General features: G+C 40.9%; 2 protein-coding genes across 2 annotated transcripts in view; both read left to right on the top strand.

Annotated features, from left to right (window-relative positions):
• Positions 1 to 119: 119 nt before the first annotated feature.
• spsb1 (splA/ryanodine receptor domain and SOCS box containing 1) lies at positions 120 to 10,117 on the top strand. The gene is made up of 3 exons (XM_008295842.1): positions 120 to 284; positions 5,782 to 6,659; positions 8,525 to 10,117. The coding sequence occupies exons 2-3, from the start codon at positions 5,966 to 5,968 to the stop codon at positions 8,650 to 8,652; spliced, it is 822 nt and encodes a 273-aa protein (XP_008294064.1). The 5' UTR covers positions 120 to 284; positions 5,782 to 5,965; the 3' UTR covers positions 8,653 to 10,117.
• Positions 10,118 to 16,825: 6,708 nt separating this feature from the next.
• slc25a33 (solute carrier family 25 member 33) overlaps positions 16,826 to 17,228 on the top strand; it is a 7,433-nt gene continuing 7,030 nt past the window's right edge. The window contains exon 1 of the mRNA XM_008295853.1: positions 16,826 to 17,087. Within this exon, the coding sequence (XP_008294075.1) occupies positions 17,047 to 17,087 (41 nt within the window). The 5' untranslated portion in view covers positions 16,826 to 17,046. The remainder of the gene's footprint in view (positions 17,088 to 17,228) is intronic.

Here is a 17,228-nt window from a genome sequence, read left to right on the forward strand (position 1 = left end):
AAAAAAAAAAATCCGCATGAGCTGCTCCACCAACGTGAGTCCGTCTTCGCTGCAGCGCCAGCAGGGAGGTCCTAATCTGCCGGAGCAGCTGGGAGCACTTTACCACGTGATGCGGGAGATGTTAGAGAGCAGCCATCACCATTTCACCTAATTCATGTCCAGCCTGAAATGCTAAAAGGTAAGACGACAGGGGAACAGGAAAACTACGATGGAGTAGCGTCCTCAGCCTCTACCCGGCTCCCATCCTCTTCCTCCGCCGCCTCGCCGCCCCTCAGCTCCAGCAGGTCAGTTGGCCGAGCGCTTTTCTCCCCCTGTTTTCTTTCTCATATGGTGGCTGCCGAAGCGCCCGTTTCGGTTTCAGTGTTCCTCTTTACATCGTATTTAGATATTTAACATGGCAAACAGCGGCTGTGAGCGGCTGCCAGTCCGCAAACGTCCAGTTTATTAGCAGCAGCAGCAGCAGAAGCGACGCCTCGCTCCTGTCGTTAGCTTTCGCCCCTTATTAACGTTAGCCGTGTTTTGTAGCCGTTTATGCTAACACCAGCGGTTTGTGGCTGTTGTGTAACGAACGTTTGTCAGGTAAACACAAACAAAAACAACGGTTAGAAACGCTAGGTCCGCCGGTGGAAGCTCCCGGAGCCCGGAGCACACGGCTGCCGGGGCCCACCGGAGCTAATTTAGAGATTAGGCTGCTTTTCCATGTAGCTAGCTGCGGGGTTAAGTGTCCAGAAGGCCTGAATACTAACTCAGCAGCCGGCTCCTTTACTGAAATACAGGTTACACTGACTTTATTGTCTGTTAAAAGCGTTGTAAAATGTGTTAAGTTGACTTTATTGTCAGTCTGGGCCTGCAGCTAGTGGCATTTATGTTGCTTATCCTGTGCTAGCTAGCTACTTGTACTCTAATTGATATCATTTGTAGTGTACCGAGAGGTGTTTCTAATATTTTGTCCACCCTGCTTAAATCAGGGAGAGTAGACCAAATGGTAGAAACTCAAAACGTCAATAAATGTGTGTCAAGAACAAAAAGAATAACTACATTTTTACCTTGTGCTCCTGTCACGTTCACTGTGGGCTCACTTTCACTCACTGTTACATGAACCATATTCAGGACTTCTGGGGTCTGTTGGACCCCAGACCATTAGGTTTAGGTGACAGGTGTTGTTTTTTTATTTTTGAAGATTTTTTTTTTTTAATATAAAAAGAGGGAGATTTGTCACGCATTTGGAACCAAAAGTACATCAACTTATCAGAAAATGTATGTAACATAGTATAAAAGTCTATAATGAATACCAACAAATATTTAGCTCGTATTCTTTCTTGGGGTCTAATGGACCCTGAAAGACCTTCTATGTATGGCAACATGAAAGTCCTGAGTAGGGTTAAGTCCAGCACCTCTAAGGAAACAGCACAACCATGGCTAGATATGGAGACAGCTCTAAAATGTGCTGTTTGACACACTTATAATCCCACATACTATTTGGAAAGTTATAGTTGAATTTCTTTGGTATTTGTTTTCCAACAACTGAAATCAACATGTACAATGTTTTCTAAATGCCATTTGTCTGCGTTGCTAATATTGCCAAAAATATGAACAATATTGGGGCGAACAAAAGGGGGGGCTTTACACAGAGCAGATATGACACAACTATAAATTAAAAATGAGTAATAAATTATCTATAGTATGTAGAGTTACATTTACTTTCTGTATTGGTAACAGCAGGTCCTCCCAGATCAGTTGAACAGTCTCTGAATTCTGCCACCTGACTGTTAGTCACGGCTGACTCACTAATGACTTTATGATTACGCCGAGGGCAGAAAAAGTTTGTTTTGACAGTGGGGTTTTTTTTTCACAAAATGTGGTTAAAGCAAATGGTTTGTTTTGATGTTTTTACCGTTTCTGGGTCTGATCAATAGTGTAATTATGGCAATTATATACAATTAACATGCTTATCAAACCAGTTAGTGGTTCTTGGGGTTCAGAAGGTTACAAATATCATGAAGGCACGATTTAATCAATGCAGTTTGTGTGAGTGCATTAGTCACAGGTAGGCGTGCCTACAGGAAATGGAGGTGTATTCTGATACCCATACTATATAGTAATGCATGAAAAGATTGGATGTATTCCAATACATACTATTTCAAATGCAATATATCAAAAACCCATCCAATCCTCTGTGCAGTTATGTTGCATACCTAACAGTGTCTCGTTCAAGTATAAACATGCAGTAGCCACCAAGAAAACACTGACAGATGACATTTAATTGTGCACAACAGACTGAAACCAACAAAGTTTAGGGAACAATATGATGATGAAGTACTACGTCCCAGTTGTATTCTGCATGAAGCGGTATGTACTTGAAGGGGCAGCTGTACTACGAGCCTGAAGTTTTTGTTTGTTTTATAAAAGGTCAATAAAAACACTGTAAAGGGAGTGACCCAATAGCCCACAGACTATATACATGACGTCCCGCTCACTACGTACAACATATATATATATATATGTGTTGGACGTAGTGAGCGGGACGTCACCCATTAGCTTGTGGACTGTTTGGACATTCTTAGTTTGGCCATTGCCATCTTGCTTTTTTGATACGAGATGTGACGAACTCGGAGTGTCTCTGAATGAGAAACTGAGGACTAAAAAACAGGATGGCTCGTTACTACGTCTGTTTTCCTCTAAGTGGGGCCATCATTTACAAAGTTAACATCATGCGGTATTGAATTAGACTTGCAACCAACAAATGAAACCATAAAGTGTTTAGGAAAAATGTTTACTGTTGTAACAAATCGGATGAGAAATATGGTCATTTACTCATACACTTCTACACAGTCTGACTTATTTTCGAGTCAGAGGAGTCGCCCCCTGCTGGCTGTTTAAAAAGAATGCAGGTCTAAGTCACTTCTTTGGTGGCTTCACTTTTCAGACCCATAGCTACGTCCACCTTTCTTATGCGGTCTATGTGATAGCCAAGTGTTTGGGCAGCATACCACATATGTGCTCATGCTAAGTAAATCCCTGGTTGGATTCCTAGCTGGCCTGGCTGTTGTCCGTATGTTATTCCCCTATTCTTACCCCACTTTTGCTGTGTCTCTCCACTGTATCTATTGAATAGTAAATCCAGCAAGCCCTTCCTCTTGCATTTTAATCAGCTAAAAACCAACCCAGGGGCCCAGGAACCCCAACCGGTCCAGGCCCGAATCCCGGCCCAAGTACAAGCCACCTTTTTATATCACTAATGGGTATGTTTGTTCAGGAGCCCGAGGTAAATGTGGGAAGACCTTTCATTGTTTAGTTAGTTCTGATTTACTTGTGCGTTGTGAGGTGGCCCTTTGCCACCGGGAGGGCTAATGGTAAAGTCTTGGCTCAAAGAGTGTGCAAATTAACATGTTTCACTCTCCCTGAATGCTGGACAGGCATCGAAAAAGAGATTGTTTACATTCAGATGCTGGCCACCCGCTGCTTGCTTTTTCTTCCCTCCTGATTTCCAATCACTGAAGAGACATGACCCATTTAAATGGTTGTTTACTTGCATTAGAAGAAGAGCCAAAGCACTGCTCAATGAACTCTTGTCTACAATTCAATTAGAGTGGCCTTCCCAGCAGCACAATTTTCCACAGTACACAACGCTCTCTACAGCCTTACTGCAACACAGGGAGAAACGCGAAGACCAAAGAGCAGCAGTAGTGACACCTGCACCCACAAAAAGTCACTTTATAAGTCTTTTGGATATTAATCCTTCATTTGTAACGTGGGGTAGCCGACCAAATAAGGTTTTCACTGTTAAAGAACAGCCTTAAATTCAAACTGAAGTAGTCAAGAGTGTTGTGTATAAAGTTTCAAATTAAATTTAGCTATATTATGTATGTTAGCATTTAGATTCAGGCCTCTCTGCAATAAAATTGTGTAAGTGCCCCATCACAGCTGTGATCTATTGTAATGGAGTTGGTGAATTAAGCATCAGGCTGTTATTCTCTAGTTTCTACAGTCCTAAAACTGTTTCTGCCCTAAAAGAGCTGTGGTCCAGCAGCGTCTCCCTCAAACCAAACACGACAAAATGTTTCTTTTTTTTTCAAGCCAGACGTTTTATTGCTGCTTTTCCTGTTGCCCTCTGACTAGACAGCTATATAATAGGAAATGGCTGGAGTTTTTCCGCTCTTTTTTTTACCCTATTTTTGGAGATTGTGTGATAATATTTCACTTTCAGAGAAGCTGAGTAACCTTACTCTGTGAAGGACCAGGGGCCTACTTTGGGCTGCTTAATGCTGCTTTTTGTGTTCATTTGTTTTTTCAATACAAAAACTATTAGATGATTTAATAACGTACATATATATATTTGTTGATTAACCTTTGCTGTTACAGTTAATATATAAAAGTTGTGCTTGTGTCACACTTTTTATTGCTGGCATGTGTTTAAACTGACATGTTTTGTAGGTCCACAGTAGTAAAGATAAGACGGAGACACACAGGTGACGCATGTCTGGTGTTTTCAAAGTGCACTTCTGTGAAATTCTAACCATGCAAATTGAATTTGTGAAGCAGTCACGTCATGTGGTTGTTTGTGTCCCTTTTCTGTTAGTGCACAGCATTAGATAACGAAAACAAAAAAAGCCAAAATTGATTCAAATAATGCTTCAAAGATTAAATTAAGACCTTCATATCAAAATTTGATGCTCTCCTTACTGTGGATAAAAATCATCAGGAAAAAAACAGTCATTTAAAATATTAAGCTGGCATCTCCCCAATAGTTTTTTTTTTTTTTTTTTGCAGACACTGTTTCAACGTGTATAAATAGGTAATACTGTATAAGTCATTGATTAATACACTTTCCAGTCAGAATATCTTTTTTTTTTTTTTTCTGGCCAGTCTACATGTTGTGGTCCCGTTCACACAGGCATGAGATATTATCCTGCAGATACAGTGTATGGGCCCATGGTATACTGTGACATTGCTCAACCCTTGTTAGTCACTTGTTTACTGTGTACACACCAGCTACGATCTGTCAATTATTAAATGTTGAACTGTAAACGTTTAGTTTGGCGTCGCAACTAGGTCATTCTATTCAGTGCTAATAGTCCAGTCACTTATACAAAATATATTTAATCTAGCAAATACGTGCGACGGTTGATTGACAGAAACTTGTTGGTCTTGTCTTTCTTGGTTGACTTGACATTACAGTAACCCAGTAGGAAGGAAAAACGAGGCCATTCAGTCCTGATCTACTGAATGGCTGCTCCAGACTTGAGGTGATTGTGGATAAAAACGTGATAGTACATCTTTGCCAACTTTACTAAGGCTGCAGGAAACGAGGCCACGGTCATCAGATGCTACTGCTGCTGTTGTGTAATGGTAATGTTATCAGTGTAAAAATGTATTTAGGTTAACGTCTCAGACTTCTTAGGTCATAGGACACTGCCTTCTTTATGTTTTATACTCTAAGAATCACATGAGAACAAAAGCACTTTTGAGGCTGCTTAATAGCCCCGCAGCTTATTATTTGTTGTCCACCTATTACCAGATAAACTGAGTTAAAACACTGAGTGAATTTTCTTTCAAATGTAAACATGTACTGTGAGTTTTCTAGTAAGTGCTGTTGATTTAATTACAGCTGATGTACCATCAAAAGTCATGAGGACGAGGCAACGATGATCAATGTTGACCTCCTGTGACTTTGTAGGAACCAATGTTAATATTTCTTGGTCCAAACAAAGAAAAGGTTAATTAGATTAGTTAATAACGAACTTGTTTTGTCTTTTCTGCTTTCGTCCCAAATCTCTCCAGATAGGCTTCAAACACCGCTTGGTCTCACCTTGGCTGTCTGCACCTGACAGAGGAGCACAAACAAGCTTCTTGGGTTGCAGGAGCACAGTGGAGGAGAAGGTCTGAGGCTGATTACTCCCCCCAGTAGTCTTTGAGGAGGGGGGAGGAAGAGGAGGAAGAAGGAGCCGCTATAACCACCTGGAGCATGGGGCAAAAAGTCCCAGTTGGCATTAAAACCATTGATATGCGGGATCCGGCGTTCAGCCCCCTAAAGTTGGAGCTACAGGCCCTGAGTCACACCAAGCCGTCTCGACTGGATCTGCTGCTGGACATGCCGCCTGCCAGCGTCGACGTCCAGGTCCAGCACTCGTGGAACAATGACGATCGCTCCCTCAACATCTTCGTCAAGGACGACAACAAGCTGGTGTTCCACAGGCACCCTGTGGCGCAGAGCACGGACGCCATCCGGGGACGTGTTGGCTACACAAGGGGACTGCATGTGTGGGAGATCAGCTGGGCCATGCGTCAGAGGGGCACGCACGCTGTGGTCGGAGTGGCTACGAGTGACGCCCCGCTACACTCGGTGGGCTACACAGCTTTGGTAGGAAGCAACGCTGAATCCTGGGGCTGGGACCTGTGCAGGAGTAAACTCTACCACGACGGCAAGAATCACCCAGGAAAAACCTACCCGGCCTTCCTCGAACCAGACGACACCTTCATAATACCAGACTCCCTCTTAGTAGTCTTGGACATGGATGAGGGGACTCTGGGTTATATAGTGGATGGACATTATTTAGGGGTGGCGTTCAGAGGACTTAAGGGCAGGAAGCTGTACCCAGTGGTGAGCGCCGTATGGGGACACTGTGAAATACGAATCCGGTACATAAATGGACTTGATCGTAAGTATAAACTTTAAATATTTAAAAATCTTGTTATGATTTAATGTCATGAGCGACTGTGTCATCCTCCTGTCTTGTGTAGAGCGCTTACATAACCAGTGGGAGGATTTATTGACGCAGTAAATAAAGGTGAAACAGTTAAGGGCTTGTCCTCACATCTAAACAGGATCAATTTTACTGCAGACGGGGTTACTGTAGAGCAACAGCATTGTGTCCGACTTGCATATGTATGTCTGCCTTTACAGGTATTATGTAAAGCAGTGCATGTCAAAACATATCACCAGTGTTTGTGCCTTACAGTGCTGATTAGAGTAAAGATGGGATCTGCCTGTACACTGCCCTAGCTTGTCATTAACTGTACCTTGGCCTTCGTTTTTAAAACTAGTCTGCAGTGTTTCCTTCATAGATGTTAATAAAACACCCAGTGGACCTTGATGGGCATGTAAAAAAAAAAAAAAAAACACAAGCTGCTTGTTTTCCCCCAGACAAATGTAAAAGGATTCCAATTGGATTAATCCCAATTATTCCTTGGTGAACAACTCATGAGCGTTCAATGAAGAAACACAGGTGATTATCAAAACACGTTGTACTACCCACATGTCCCCAGTGCTCTGTGCTCATTAGATTTTTATGTTCAGCTCAGATCCCTCGACCTAGTTTAGGCCTGTGTAAAAGAAGCGCTACAGATGCAGTGATATGCGTGAAAGCCAGCTTGAATTTGATATGACATTCCTTGTACTGCTGAATGTGGGGCAGGGAAATTCCTGATTTTATATATTGATGCTAAAGACACTTAATCTTGTAATATGTAGCTAATCTTGTGACTGGATCCGGTTCGCAGAACTGGCACTGCAGCCTGGAACTACTCAGAAAATGTATGTGTTCCGCTTTGTCGGTCAGTTGCTACATCCACAAAAAGCCCAAATCAATGGTCGAAGCACACAGGGGTACAAAATAAATGTCAATACATTTTGTTTAAATGCCCAAATCTGTCTGTGGAGTCTATGGAAAATTGTGATGTAGTAACGTTTGGCACTGAAAAACTGGTTAGATTGTTAGTCTCGCTTGTTCGTCAGGTATTTCCTTATTTAAATCACAAATGTTATCAACTTCTAGATAAAACCTTAAGTTGTTTTACAGCTGTTTAAATTTCAGAACCTATCGTGAAGATTTTGTTTTAGCAATATGTTTTGCAAGAACAGTATTTATTTTAATCTTTAATATTTCACAAAAGCAATATCAGATTAGAAACCCAGACCTAAATGATCTTCACATTAGGAGAGTCAGATAAAGCATCATAAACAGTCAACAAGCCAAAGATGAGGTCGATAGATCATTAAAATTGTCATCCGTCTCACCCTACTATTTGTGGATGATAGGACAGACATTAGCAGGATTGTATTTGCGAGATTGATGTGCTCTAGTCCCACAAGGGGTAGAAATCCACTGCAGGACCCACATGTGTTAATACCATCAGGGGATGTGGGAGAATTCATTGAATGTACCCCCTCTGATAAAACCTGCATACACTGACACCAACATCTTGATTTTTCTGTTTTTAAAGTACAAAGCTGCTTAGATTTTGAATATCATATGGGCTGAGTTTTTCTTTGACAACCCCACAGAACTTGCTGTATTCTCCACGGCAACGGAAGATAAAGTTTATATTGCTGTATCATCCCTATTTTTATGTTTATTTGTCTTCACTTCGTTTTATGTTAGCCGTTTAACAGACTTGACACATTATGCAGTCTGCCTCTGAGATCTGAGTTACGCTTTGACATTTACCACCTGCTGAAATGAGATGCTGAAAACAAACAGCATGCACTTCCTCACCCGCTCTGCCTGTCTTGTCTCCCCCCCAGCTGAACCCCTCTCTCTGATGGACCTGTGTAGGCGTTCGGTGAGGGTGGCATTAGGAAGAGACCGTCTGAATGAAATCCATAGACTGCCCCTGCCGGCCTCTCTCAAGAACTACCTGCTCTACCAATGACGGCGCTGACAGTCACAACACGCTCAGCACACCCTTGTTTCTTTCTCATGTTTCTCTGGGATCATTCTTGGGTTAAACCCGTTTGACAGCATTGTTCAAGCCTCCAGGACTGACTCACCCTCACGAATGATTCAACAAGTACGCTTTTCTGTCAGTGGCTGGACTCTTTTGAGGTTCTTATCCTGTTTTTTTTATGACTCTTTGCAATTGTACTCTCTAACTTTATAAAATCAGGAATCACTGAGCACTATGCACACGCTGATCCAGTCGATGCTCTGACAGTCACCACGTTGGTGTACCACCTCCAGTTTTAGGTTGATGAGGCGTCAGTGGTCAGTACCTCTGCTGTGATTATTAAACTGTAGTCTTTGAAATTTAAACACTATTGTGCTAAATCAACTGAGTGATGAGCATTAAACTTTTAAATGTTGGCGCAGTAGTGCAATGCCAGCTTTGGTCCACAAGGTGGCAGCACACACGTTTAAACCAGACGTGAACCTGTGCATGATTTGAAATTGAGCATTATAACATGGAATCCTAATCGTTTTTAAGAAATTGTGATTTTTTTTTTTTTTAAAGAATAGATATTAAATACAATTTGCTGTTGACTTAACACAGATGAGAGATGCTGGCCACTCCATAGAGAGTCTGTGGTGCGGTGTGGATGAATGCACTGTGAGGCAGCTGAACAGCAGCTCCGACCACTCACTGCGCTATCAGGTTTCTCTGTGATACGGAAGTGCCCCACCACTAGCCATCAGGCATCCGACAGGAACACCATCAGCAGAAATTTTAACGGAAAGAAAGATAATGTCACTGTGATTATTTGTTGCATGCATCTGCAGGAATATTTTTCTTCAATACAGTCACGTCTTTCTCATTTGTCACTCCTGCTTTTTGTAGTGCGGTAGTTTTCAGCCACATGCTGTCGAGGCCCAAGAGGGTTTTCACACCATCAGCGTATTTCACTGGTTTGCACATGTTAAACCAGAGGATGGAAAACAACCAGTGAAATAGCCACTGCTGTGTAACGGCTGGCTGAAATGAAAACCTGCTACTCTGGCGTCCCGCTGGCACATGGCTGAGAACAACTGATGTAGTGTTCCGATAGTGTTTATGACATCTAAAGGGGGGGAAGAAGGTGGGCTTTGGGAACGGGCTGTGTAGGTACTCGAATAAGCAAACTTCAGTTTTAAGGCACCATACTCTCAGAAAACGACAATCTATAAAGTGCTGCACAAATGTAATAAAACAAGGTCAGATTGCCAACATATTGTCAAATGCCATATCATAGACCTGTTGACTAGTATTTTTAAAATGTGCAGACGTGCTCCATGTTCAGCATCCAGCTGAACGTGGACACGCTGCGCTACACCTTACTTTTCCTTGCTTGCAGCTTCCACTTTATTTGTATTCCTTGTTGTAGATTTGTTTTCAAGTATCTAATAAAGATTATTTCAAATTATCTGTTGTGCATTGTGCAGGGTTCTCTTGTGATATTACAGAAGTAACTGCTGCCAAGAAGGAAAATACTGAACATAGAAACCTAAACTAATTGTTAAACTGAAGCTACCTTAAGTCTGTTGTTGCTATTCTAAAATGCAAAGATTCTTCAGTGATTTTTTTTAAGGCTGGACAACAAACATGAGGTATACTGAGGATATACTAATCCATCCTTTACTAAAGGAAAGTAGACAATACCCCTCCACGATTCAAATTTCCACGTTATGTAGCCAAGCGTCGGCGCAGTGTTTAGAAAAAGACTTCTCTGAATTCCATGTGGCTGCTCCAGTTTCAGGCTGCTGGTTCACTGTCACACTGTCGCGGCCCACTGAGGTGATTGATGTAACGAGAGCTGTTTTTAGTGTTATTAACTCTCAACACCTGAGCTTTTCCCACTATGACAAAGTAAATATGTGAGCAGCGAAGACGGTACTTTTATGGCGGCAACACGTGTTGCTCAAGTAATCAGGACACAGAGTTTAGTGATCTCACTCAGCCACATCAGAGGTCACCTGTGTTAGCACAAACACGTTCAATTGTCTTTCAACAACAAGGCAGTTAAAGAGGCTTTCGAAATGCATGAAGACAACCCGACAAAGGAAATGTAGGAGATATCGTACAGAGGAAGGTTTACATAAGTAGACTCAAATGTAATTTATTAATACACAGTGGCAAACAGGGCAGGAAGGTCTGGTAAGTCTAGAACAGATCAGAAATGTATTTTAGAAACCATCAGTATAATTTTAAAATCTGTTTTCATTTTGACAAACAGGCTGCAAGGTGGAGCGGTGGTTAACACCATTGCCCCGCAGCAAGAAGGTGAGGACACCCAGGATCTTTCTGCGTGGAGTTTACATGTTCTCCCTGTGCAGCGTGGGTTCTCTCCGGCTTCCTCCCACAAGTCCAAAAACATGTTGAGGTTAATTGGTGATTGTAAATTGTCCGTAGGTGTGAATGTGAGTGTCCTTGGTTGTCTGTCTCTAAGTGTAGCCCTGTGATAGACTGGTGACCTGTCCAGGGTGTCCCCTGCCTTCACCCTGAGTCAGCTGGGATAGACTCCAGCCCCCCTACAACCTTCGTGAGGATTAAGCAGTGTATAGATAATGGATGGATTTTGACAAACACTAAGATCTGAGAGCTGGACTGTTGCGATCCGCTTTCCCGTTCGTCGTTTTGACTTGCTGCAAATGTCAGTAGATGCAGTTTACTACCACTGGGGATGATGGATGCCTCTGTCCATCCAGCTGCTGTTACAGGTAACATTACAGTATTAGGACAGATGAGGTAAACACATTTAATCAACTATAAGAAATGCCTCTTTTAACATTTGCACTAAAAGCCACTTTACTGAGCTGAAATCATAAACAAACAAACCAGCCTCCTCTGTCCACACCATACAGAGACCACGGGGAACGTTTAGAATCCGATTCCTTTGACCTCCATCTTTGATCCATAAATAGCACAGAGCTTTATGAAAGTCAGTGAGATGTGAAGCAACAATTTATGACCACCAGGAGATGTCCTGTGCCTGCAGGCGTATAAAACACAGCTCGCAAAGATTTAACGCTGTGACTTATTTACAGTTTTGCACTTGGCTGAATGTAGATGCTGTTTGTCACGGCACATGCTTACAGCCTCTGTTTTATTTGTAACCTCATTTTTTTGTTTTTTTATGCATCCATCCGAGGTATTTCACATCGTTTATTGGGTCTTGTGCATTGTAGGGAGTCACACTAAACATGTGTGCTGTAAAAACAACAGGTGATGACTAAAATAATGCTTTTATAATAGTTAGAACAAGTATTGTCTTACTTGCAGGGATATGAAAAGGTACAATACAATTTACAAGACAAGAAATGATCATTCAAGTCACAAATTTCTCTTTCTTCTGTGTCATTTGAATATCGCTTCTTTAACAATAAGATTTGGGTTTTGCAGTTCAACACTACTGAAGGTCAGACAAACAAGTTCTGAGCTGTTGAAATGTAAATGGGTCAAGCACTGAGGGAAACCGGTATTGTTTTACGGGGGCGGGGAGGGGGTGGGATGAGCGCCGAGACAGGGGTATTTGACTTGTACTGTTGCATCAGTCTCCAGCTACTGTGACAGTTTCAGTGATACAGAAACACTTTAATCCCTTGCAGCGGTTCAGCTTTTTTACATAAGACAAAGGATTACACACAAGCAGGAACACATGTATTGTGTTCACCCAAAAAAAAAACCCCAGAAAGGAGCTTAATTCTACCTGCAACTCTGTACAAAAACAGAAGTATTATGATGAAAAATAAATAGTAGAAATAACATGATGAGACAAATAATGATCGTGCCTTTCGACAGGCACCAGTCCTGCAGCTGCATGCTTCCTGTTTGGTCACTTGATGTCAGCATTTCCAACGTCTACATAACCATGAAAACCAGTCAGCTGCACTTCCAAGCATCAAAGTAAAAAAAAACAATTCCCTTGTGGTTGATTTCATTGTGACATCAGTGTTTCAGCAGCTTTTTGCAGTTCCAGCTATTAAAGTTTTATATATTATTAAAGTTCTGCTCCACATATTTTTACTTCTATTTTTGGATTTTGGACTCGGTTCTTGTTTGTGCTTTGAAAAATGTCTCAATCTACAGAGGAGCTACGTCTCTTTGATTGAGCAGCAAACATCTGACATGTCCTGAAGAAATCCGTCAAGAAACCCTGCAGACGTCGAGTGAATTTAAATCTGCCTCTGAAATGTTGGACATCAGAAGCATGAAGAGGCAGGCCACTAAAGTACAGTGATGGTGTCTCATGTCAGAGGTTGACACATTTGCACAAGCTTAAATTAGATCATTCATGCTGCCAGGATGAAACCAGACACCCAAACTCTGTTACATAAGATTGCTCACTTGATTAAAGGACAAATGCAAAAAGAAAAAAAAGCAACTAACTTTACCAGTGAGTACAGACAGGCCCAGGCTCAGTGTTATCATGTCAATAACGCAGACTAATAATAATGCAGACTGTCTGTACAGGACGGCAAAAATGGAAAAAAACCAAACGAGTGCATCTGGTTTTAAGAGGCTGTTTTGGCACAATGACAACAATATAATTGCATAGACCTACAGAAAAACAAAGTGCTATCGATGTGATTGAGCAATCTGTTTTTCTCTTGCTCGGATATCCTCAGGGTGACAGCAGGAGTTGCATTCCAAGTTTAATAGCATACTGTGCATTTGCGGGTGGCTCATTCCGTGACACTACATGTAAATAATGGCACAGTTAATAGTCACAAAGGCCTCACATGGCATTAAGATGTTTGTTTTTATACAATGTTCCTGCTGAAAAAGACTTCTAATCTCCCTACATCCAGGCTAATTATAGGAAGACAAACAGTTCGATGGAGGGTCTGAGGAAGCTGTTGCAGCAGATGGAGGTAATAAATGTTACGTAACTGCTTTCAGATAAGAATATAGATTGAAGTGTGAAATAGTGTCATGCAATTGCCCCTGCAGCATAATTTCATCATAAACAAGACGATCGGAGGTTAGTGCAGTTTGCAGTTTTAACCCTTTCCTAACAGATTTTGATTGATTCACCTGAAAAGGCCAAAAATCACATTTTTTTTTCTTTTTGTTGAGTCTCATCATGATATCAAATGTCACAGTCTTATCAGCGTTTCTTATTAAAGAAGAGCAAACAACAGAAGGGAGTTCACCCCTATACAAAATCAATCAAATGTCAAATGATTTGCATCACCGCCCAATGATTGCATTATCTTTATACTAGGAAGAGGAGTCATTCATCTTAGGAACAAGGAAAAACAACTCCTCCCGAAAGACTCCATTGAAAACAGAGACGCCAAACTAAAAACTCAATGCAACAAAAGTGAATACACCTATGATCACCGACACAAGAGTTAGAAAACCTGTGCTCACTGAAACAAAATTGAGTACAGCTGGGATTTACAATCAGCCTAAGTGCATAAACATGATTATAAAATAAGATGTGAACTCCAGAACTTTCTCAGTTTGGGACCTACTGACTGTGTGCATCTGCATGTCTGCATCATGGCTCCACATGGAAAATAATATTCAGAGGCATTTGAAAATCTGATTGTGTGACTTCACAAAGATGGAACGTTACACCAAAAGATCTGTGACCAACTAAATATCAGTACAAGCACTGTTGCAGCAGTAATCAGGAGGTACAGAACAAGCCATGGTACCACTAATCAGCACTGCAGCGGTCCTCCCCCGAAAAGGACACCACGGACTGTACGCTACTTTTACGATCTGCTTTTGAAAAACAGATCGGCAAGTGCTCCAGACTTGGGGTTATCAGTGAAATGTGGAGTTTCGTAACAGCTTAGGCCAGTTTATAGCATCAATCTGTATACAGGGAAACCCAGAAAACAAAACACTTGCTTGCTCTTCAGCACTAAACCGCTGGATTAAACTTTGTTATAAAGCATTAATACATGACTGATTAGGAGCTCTCTCTTTGGTTGGATTGGACAAAAACAAATGTGTTGGCCTCAGATGAAGTGAAGCATGTTTGACCTGAATCTGACCAGGACTACCACAGTAAAAGCATAGTCCTGACAGAGGAGGGATATGATGACATGGGGGTACATGAGTGCAAAAAGGTGTTGGAGAGATGATATTTATAGATGGCGCCATGAATGTTTGCAGATATACCAAAACACTGGCTGTCAAGATAACTCCCAGTCTGCAGAAGCTTGGCTGAAGAGGAATATTCCAGCAGTCCCTTGAGACGTGTGTATTTTCCTACCTACAAACACAGGGACAAAGTGTTCCCTCCTGACAGCTTGAGGGCTTTGCTGTTTATAAGGGCTGCCATGTTGGTACTGGTATAATTGTTACCATTGTTAGCTGAAGAGGAATATTCCAGCACAGTGACAATCCAGAGTACACTGCTATAAATCACATCACACCAGAGCAGTACGAAAAGAAAGAAAGTGAAAGCCACGAGCAAGTATGTTGTCTGACTTGAAGCTAATAGAAGGAATATTAAGAGAATGTTAGAACAACACGACGACAACAAAAAAGAGCAGCGGAAAGAAACTCTGAAGAACGACATGAAATTTGGTATCCTCCGTTCAAACTACAGTAAACACATAAATAAAAGAGATGAATTTCTGTAATGATACAGACTTTTGCTGCATTAAGTTCCTGCTGTGGAGCCTGTACATTTTTTTTTTTTTTTAATGAGAATACAATAGAACAGAGTTTTATTACAGTTTGCACTGACACATTACAGTACAGCTACACTGGAATTTTTGCCTTTTCTCAAGTCAGCTTTATATATCAGGGATAAAAAGGAAACTATAAAAGTAGGAGGAGCAGCAGCAATAAAAAAAAAACATTAGAAGAATGAAATAAGCACACATTCTAAAAAAAAGCACTTGCATCCTTAAAGAAAAGATATTGTGCATATTATGTAGAGTAATATTGCACTTATTACTTTGTAAACAAAAGTGAAATGACCATAGTAATATTGCACATGAGTTACAGTAAATTTAGAATTAGAATTAGAATAAAATTTTATTGATCCCTTCGGTACAAGACCTCAGGGAAATTGCTACACCAGAATTTTTTATTTTTTTTTTTAAATTAAAAAAAAATTAAACAGTTAAGTGAAATAATCTACTGTTTAACTTAAAAAAACTGTTCAAACTACAGTAAATAAAAAAATAAAAGAGCTAAATCTCTGTAATGATACAGACTTTTGCTGTATTAAGTTCCTGCTGTGGAATCTGTATTTTTTTATTAGAATAGAATAGAATACAATAGAATACGATACAATACAATACAATACAATACAATACAATACAATACAATACAATACAATGGAGTTTAATTGCAATTTGCACTGATATATTGCAGGAACACTGGAACTCTTTTTGTCTGCTTTATATATAGGAGAAAAAAATGTAAACCATAAATGTAAGAGCAGCAGCAATAAAAAAAACAAGAACAAAACAGAAAACAAAAAACACAAATATACATTAGAAGAATAAAACTAGTACACACTGTATAGAAAAACACTTACATACATTTAAAAAAAAAAAAAAACCCTGAGAAGGTATTGCACATAGTATGTAGTGTACAAAGTAATATTGCACTTGTTCGTTTGTAGACAAAGGTGAAATGACCTTTCTAAGCTTGTACATGAGTAAATTTAAACAGTTCTGTGCAAATATCTACTGTTTAGCTCAGACATAAAGCAATTGTTGAGAGGTGGTAGAAATTAAAATCATTTGAGATCAAAGTGATATTATACAGAGGTGGACTCACTTCTGTTAGAAGTGCTTTGATTGGTATTTTTTCCCTATTAGGTTAGATAAATGTACTCTATTTAGCCATTTTTCATTCATCTGATCCGGATGGCATCCCTGAATGCAGCCTCCCATCATGACGACATGCCTCGTTATAAATACAGCTGCTAATGCTGCACATGCTGCACAGGATCCGTTTTATTGTGTACAGGAACTGGTGAAGGTCACTGCTGATCTCCTGTTGGGTTGCATTGTTTTTATTTTTTTTATTGTTTTTTTTGCTCGGTTGCTGCCAGTAATTGTGCAACGACGTTTAAAAAAGGCCAAAGGACCAAGGTGGAGAGCACATGCTCCCACGTCACAGACAACACCCCCGGCCGGCCCTCTGACGTAAATGTGAGCCGCTCTTCAGGTCACTCTGCTCGGCCCCGTCTGCGCTGACAGCTCCCGACGAGCCGGTACACACGCGGAGGCACACGAACACGGCAGCACACCGGGACCGTAAAACCGCTTTTGACCACCTTATTTTTTTTTTACACTAACGCCTTTCTAAGAAAACTGTAATAAGAATATGGTGGCTATTTGAGAAAGGAAAACAAAACAACAAAAAAAGAAGATGGCACAGAGAGACACGCTGCTGCATCTCTTCGCCGGGGGGTAAGTCCCTTTAATTCTTCCGACTGGGTAATAATGAAAGGTTAATGTAACATAAAAAGGTACCAGGGGCTTAGAAAACTGTTATCTGCTGTGTTATAAATTCTAATTTACTCTTTAACGTATTTCAACGTGACAGACTCC

Source organism: Stegastes partitus, unplaced genomic scaffold, assembly GCF_000690725.1.
Source record: "Stegastes partitus isolate 25-593 unplaced genomic scaffold, Stegastes_partitus-1.0.2 Scaffold24, whole genome shotgun sequence".
Taxonomy (NCBI): Eukaryota; Metazoa; Chordata; class Actinopteri; family Pomacentridae; genus Stegastes; species Stegastes partitus.

Coding starts and splice junctions, on each gene's coding strand:
- spsb1 (XM_008295842.1), top strand. CDS start 5,966: ATGGGGCAAAAAGTCCCAGTTGGCATTAAAACCATTGATATGCGGGAT. Junction 6,660..8,524: donor GTACATAAATGGACTTGATC/GTAAGTATAAAC, acceptor TCTCCCCCCCAG/CTGAACCCCTCTCTCTGATG.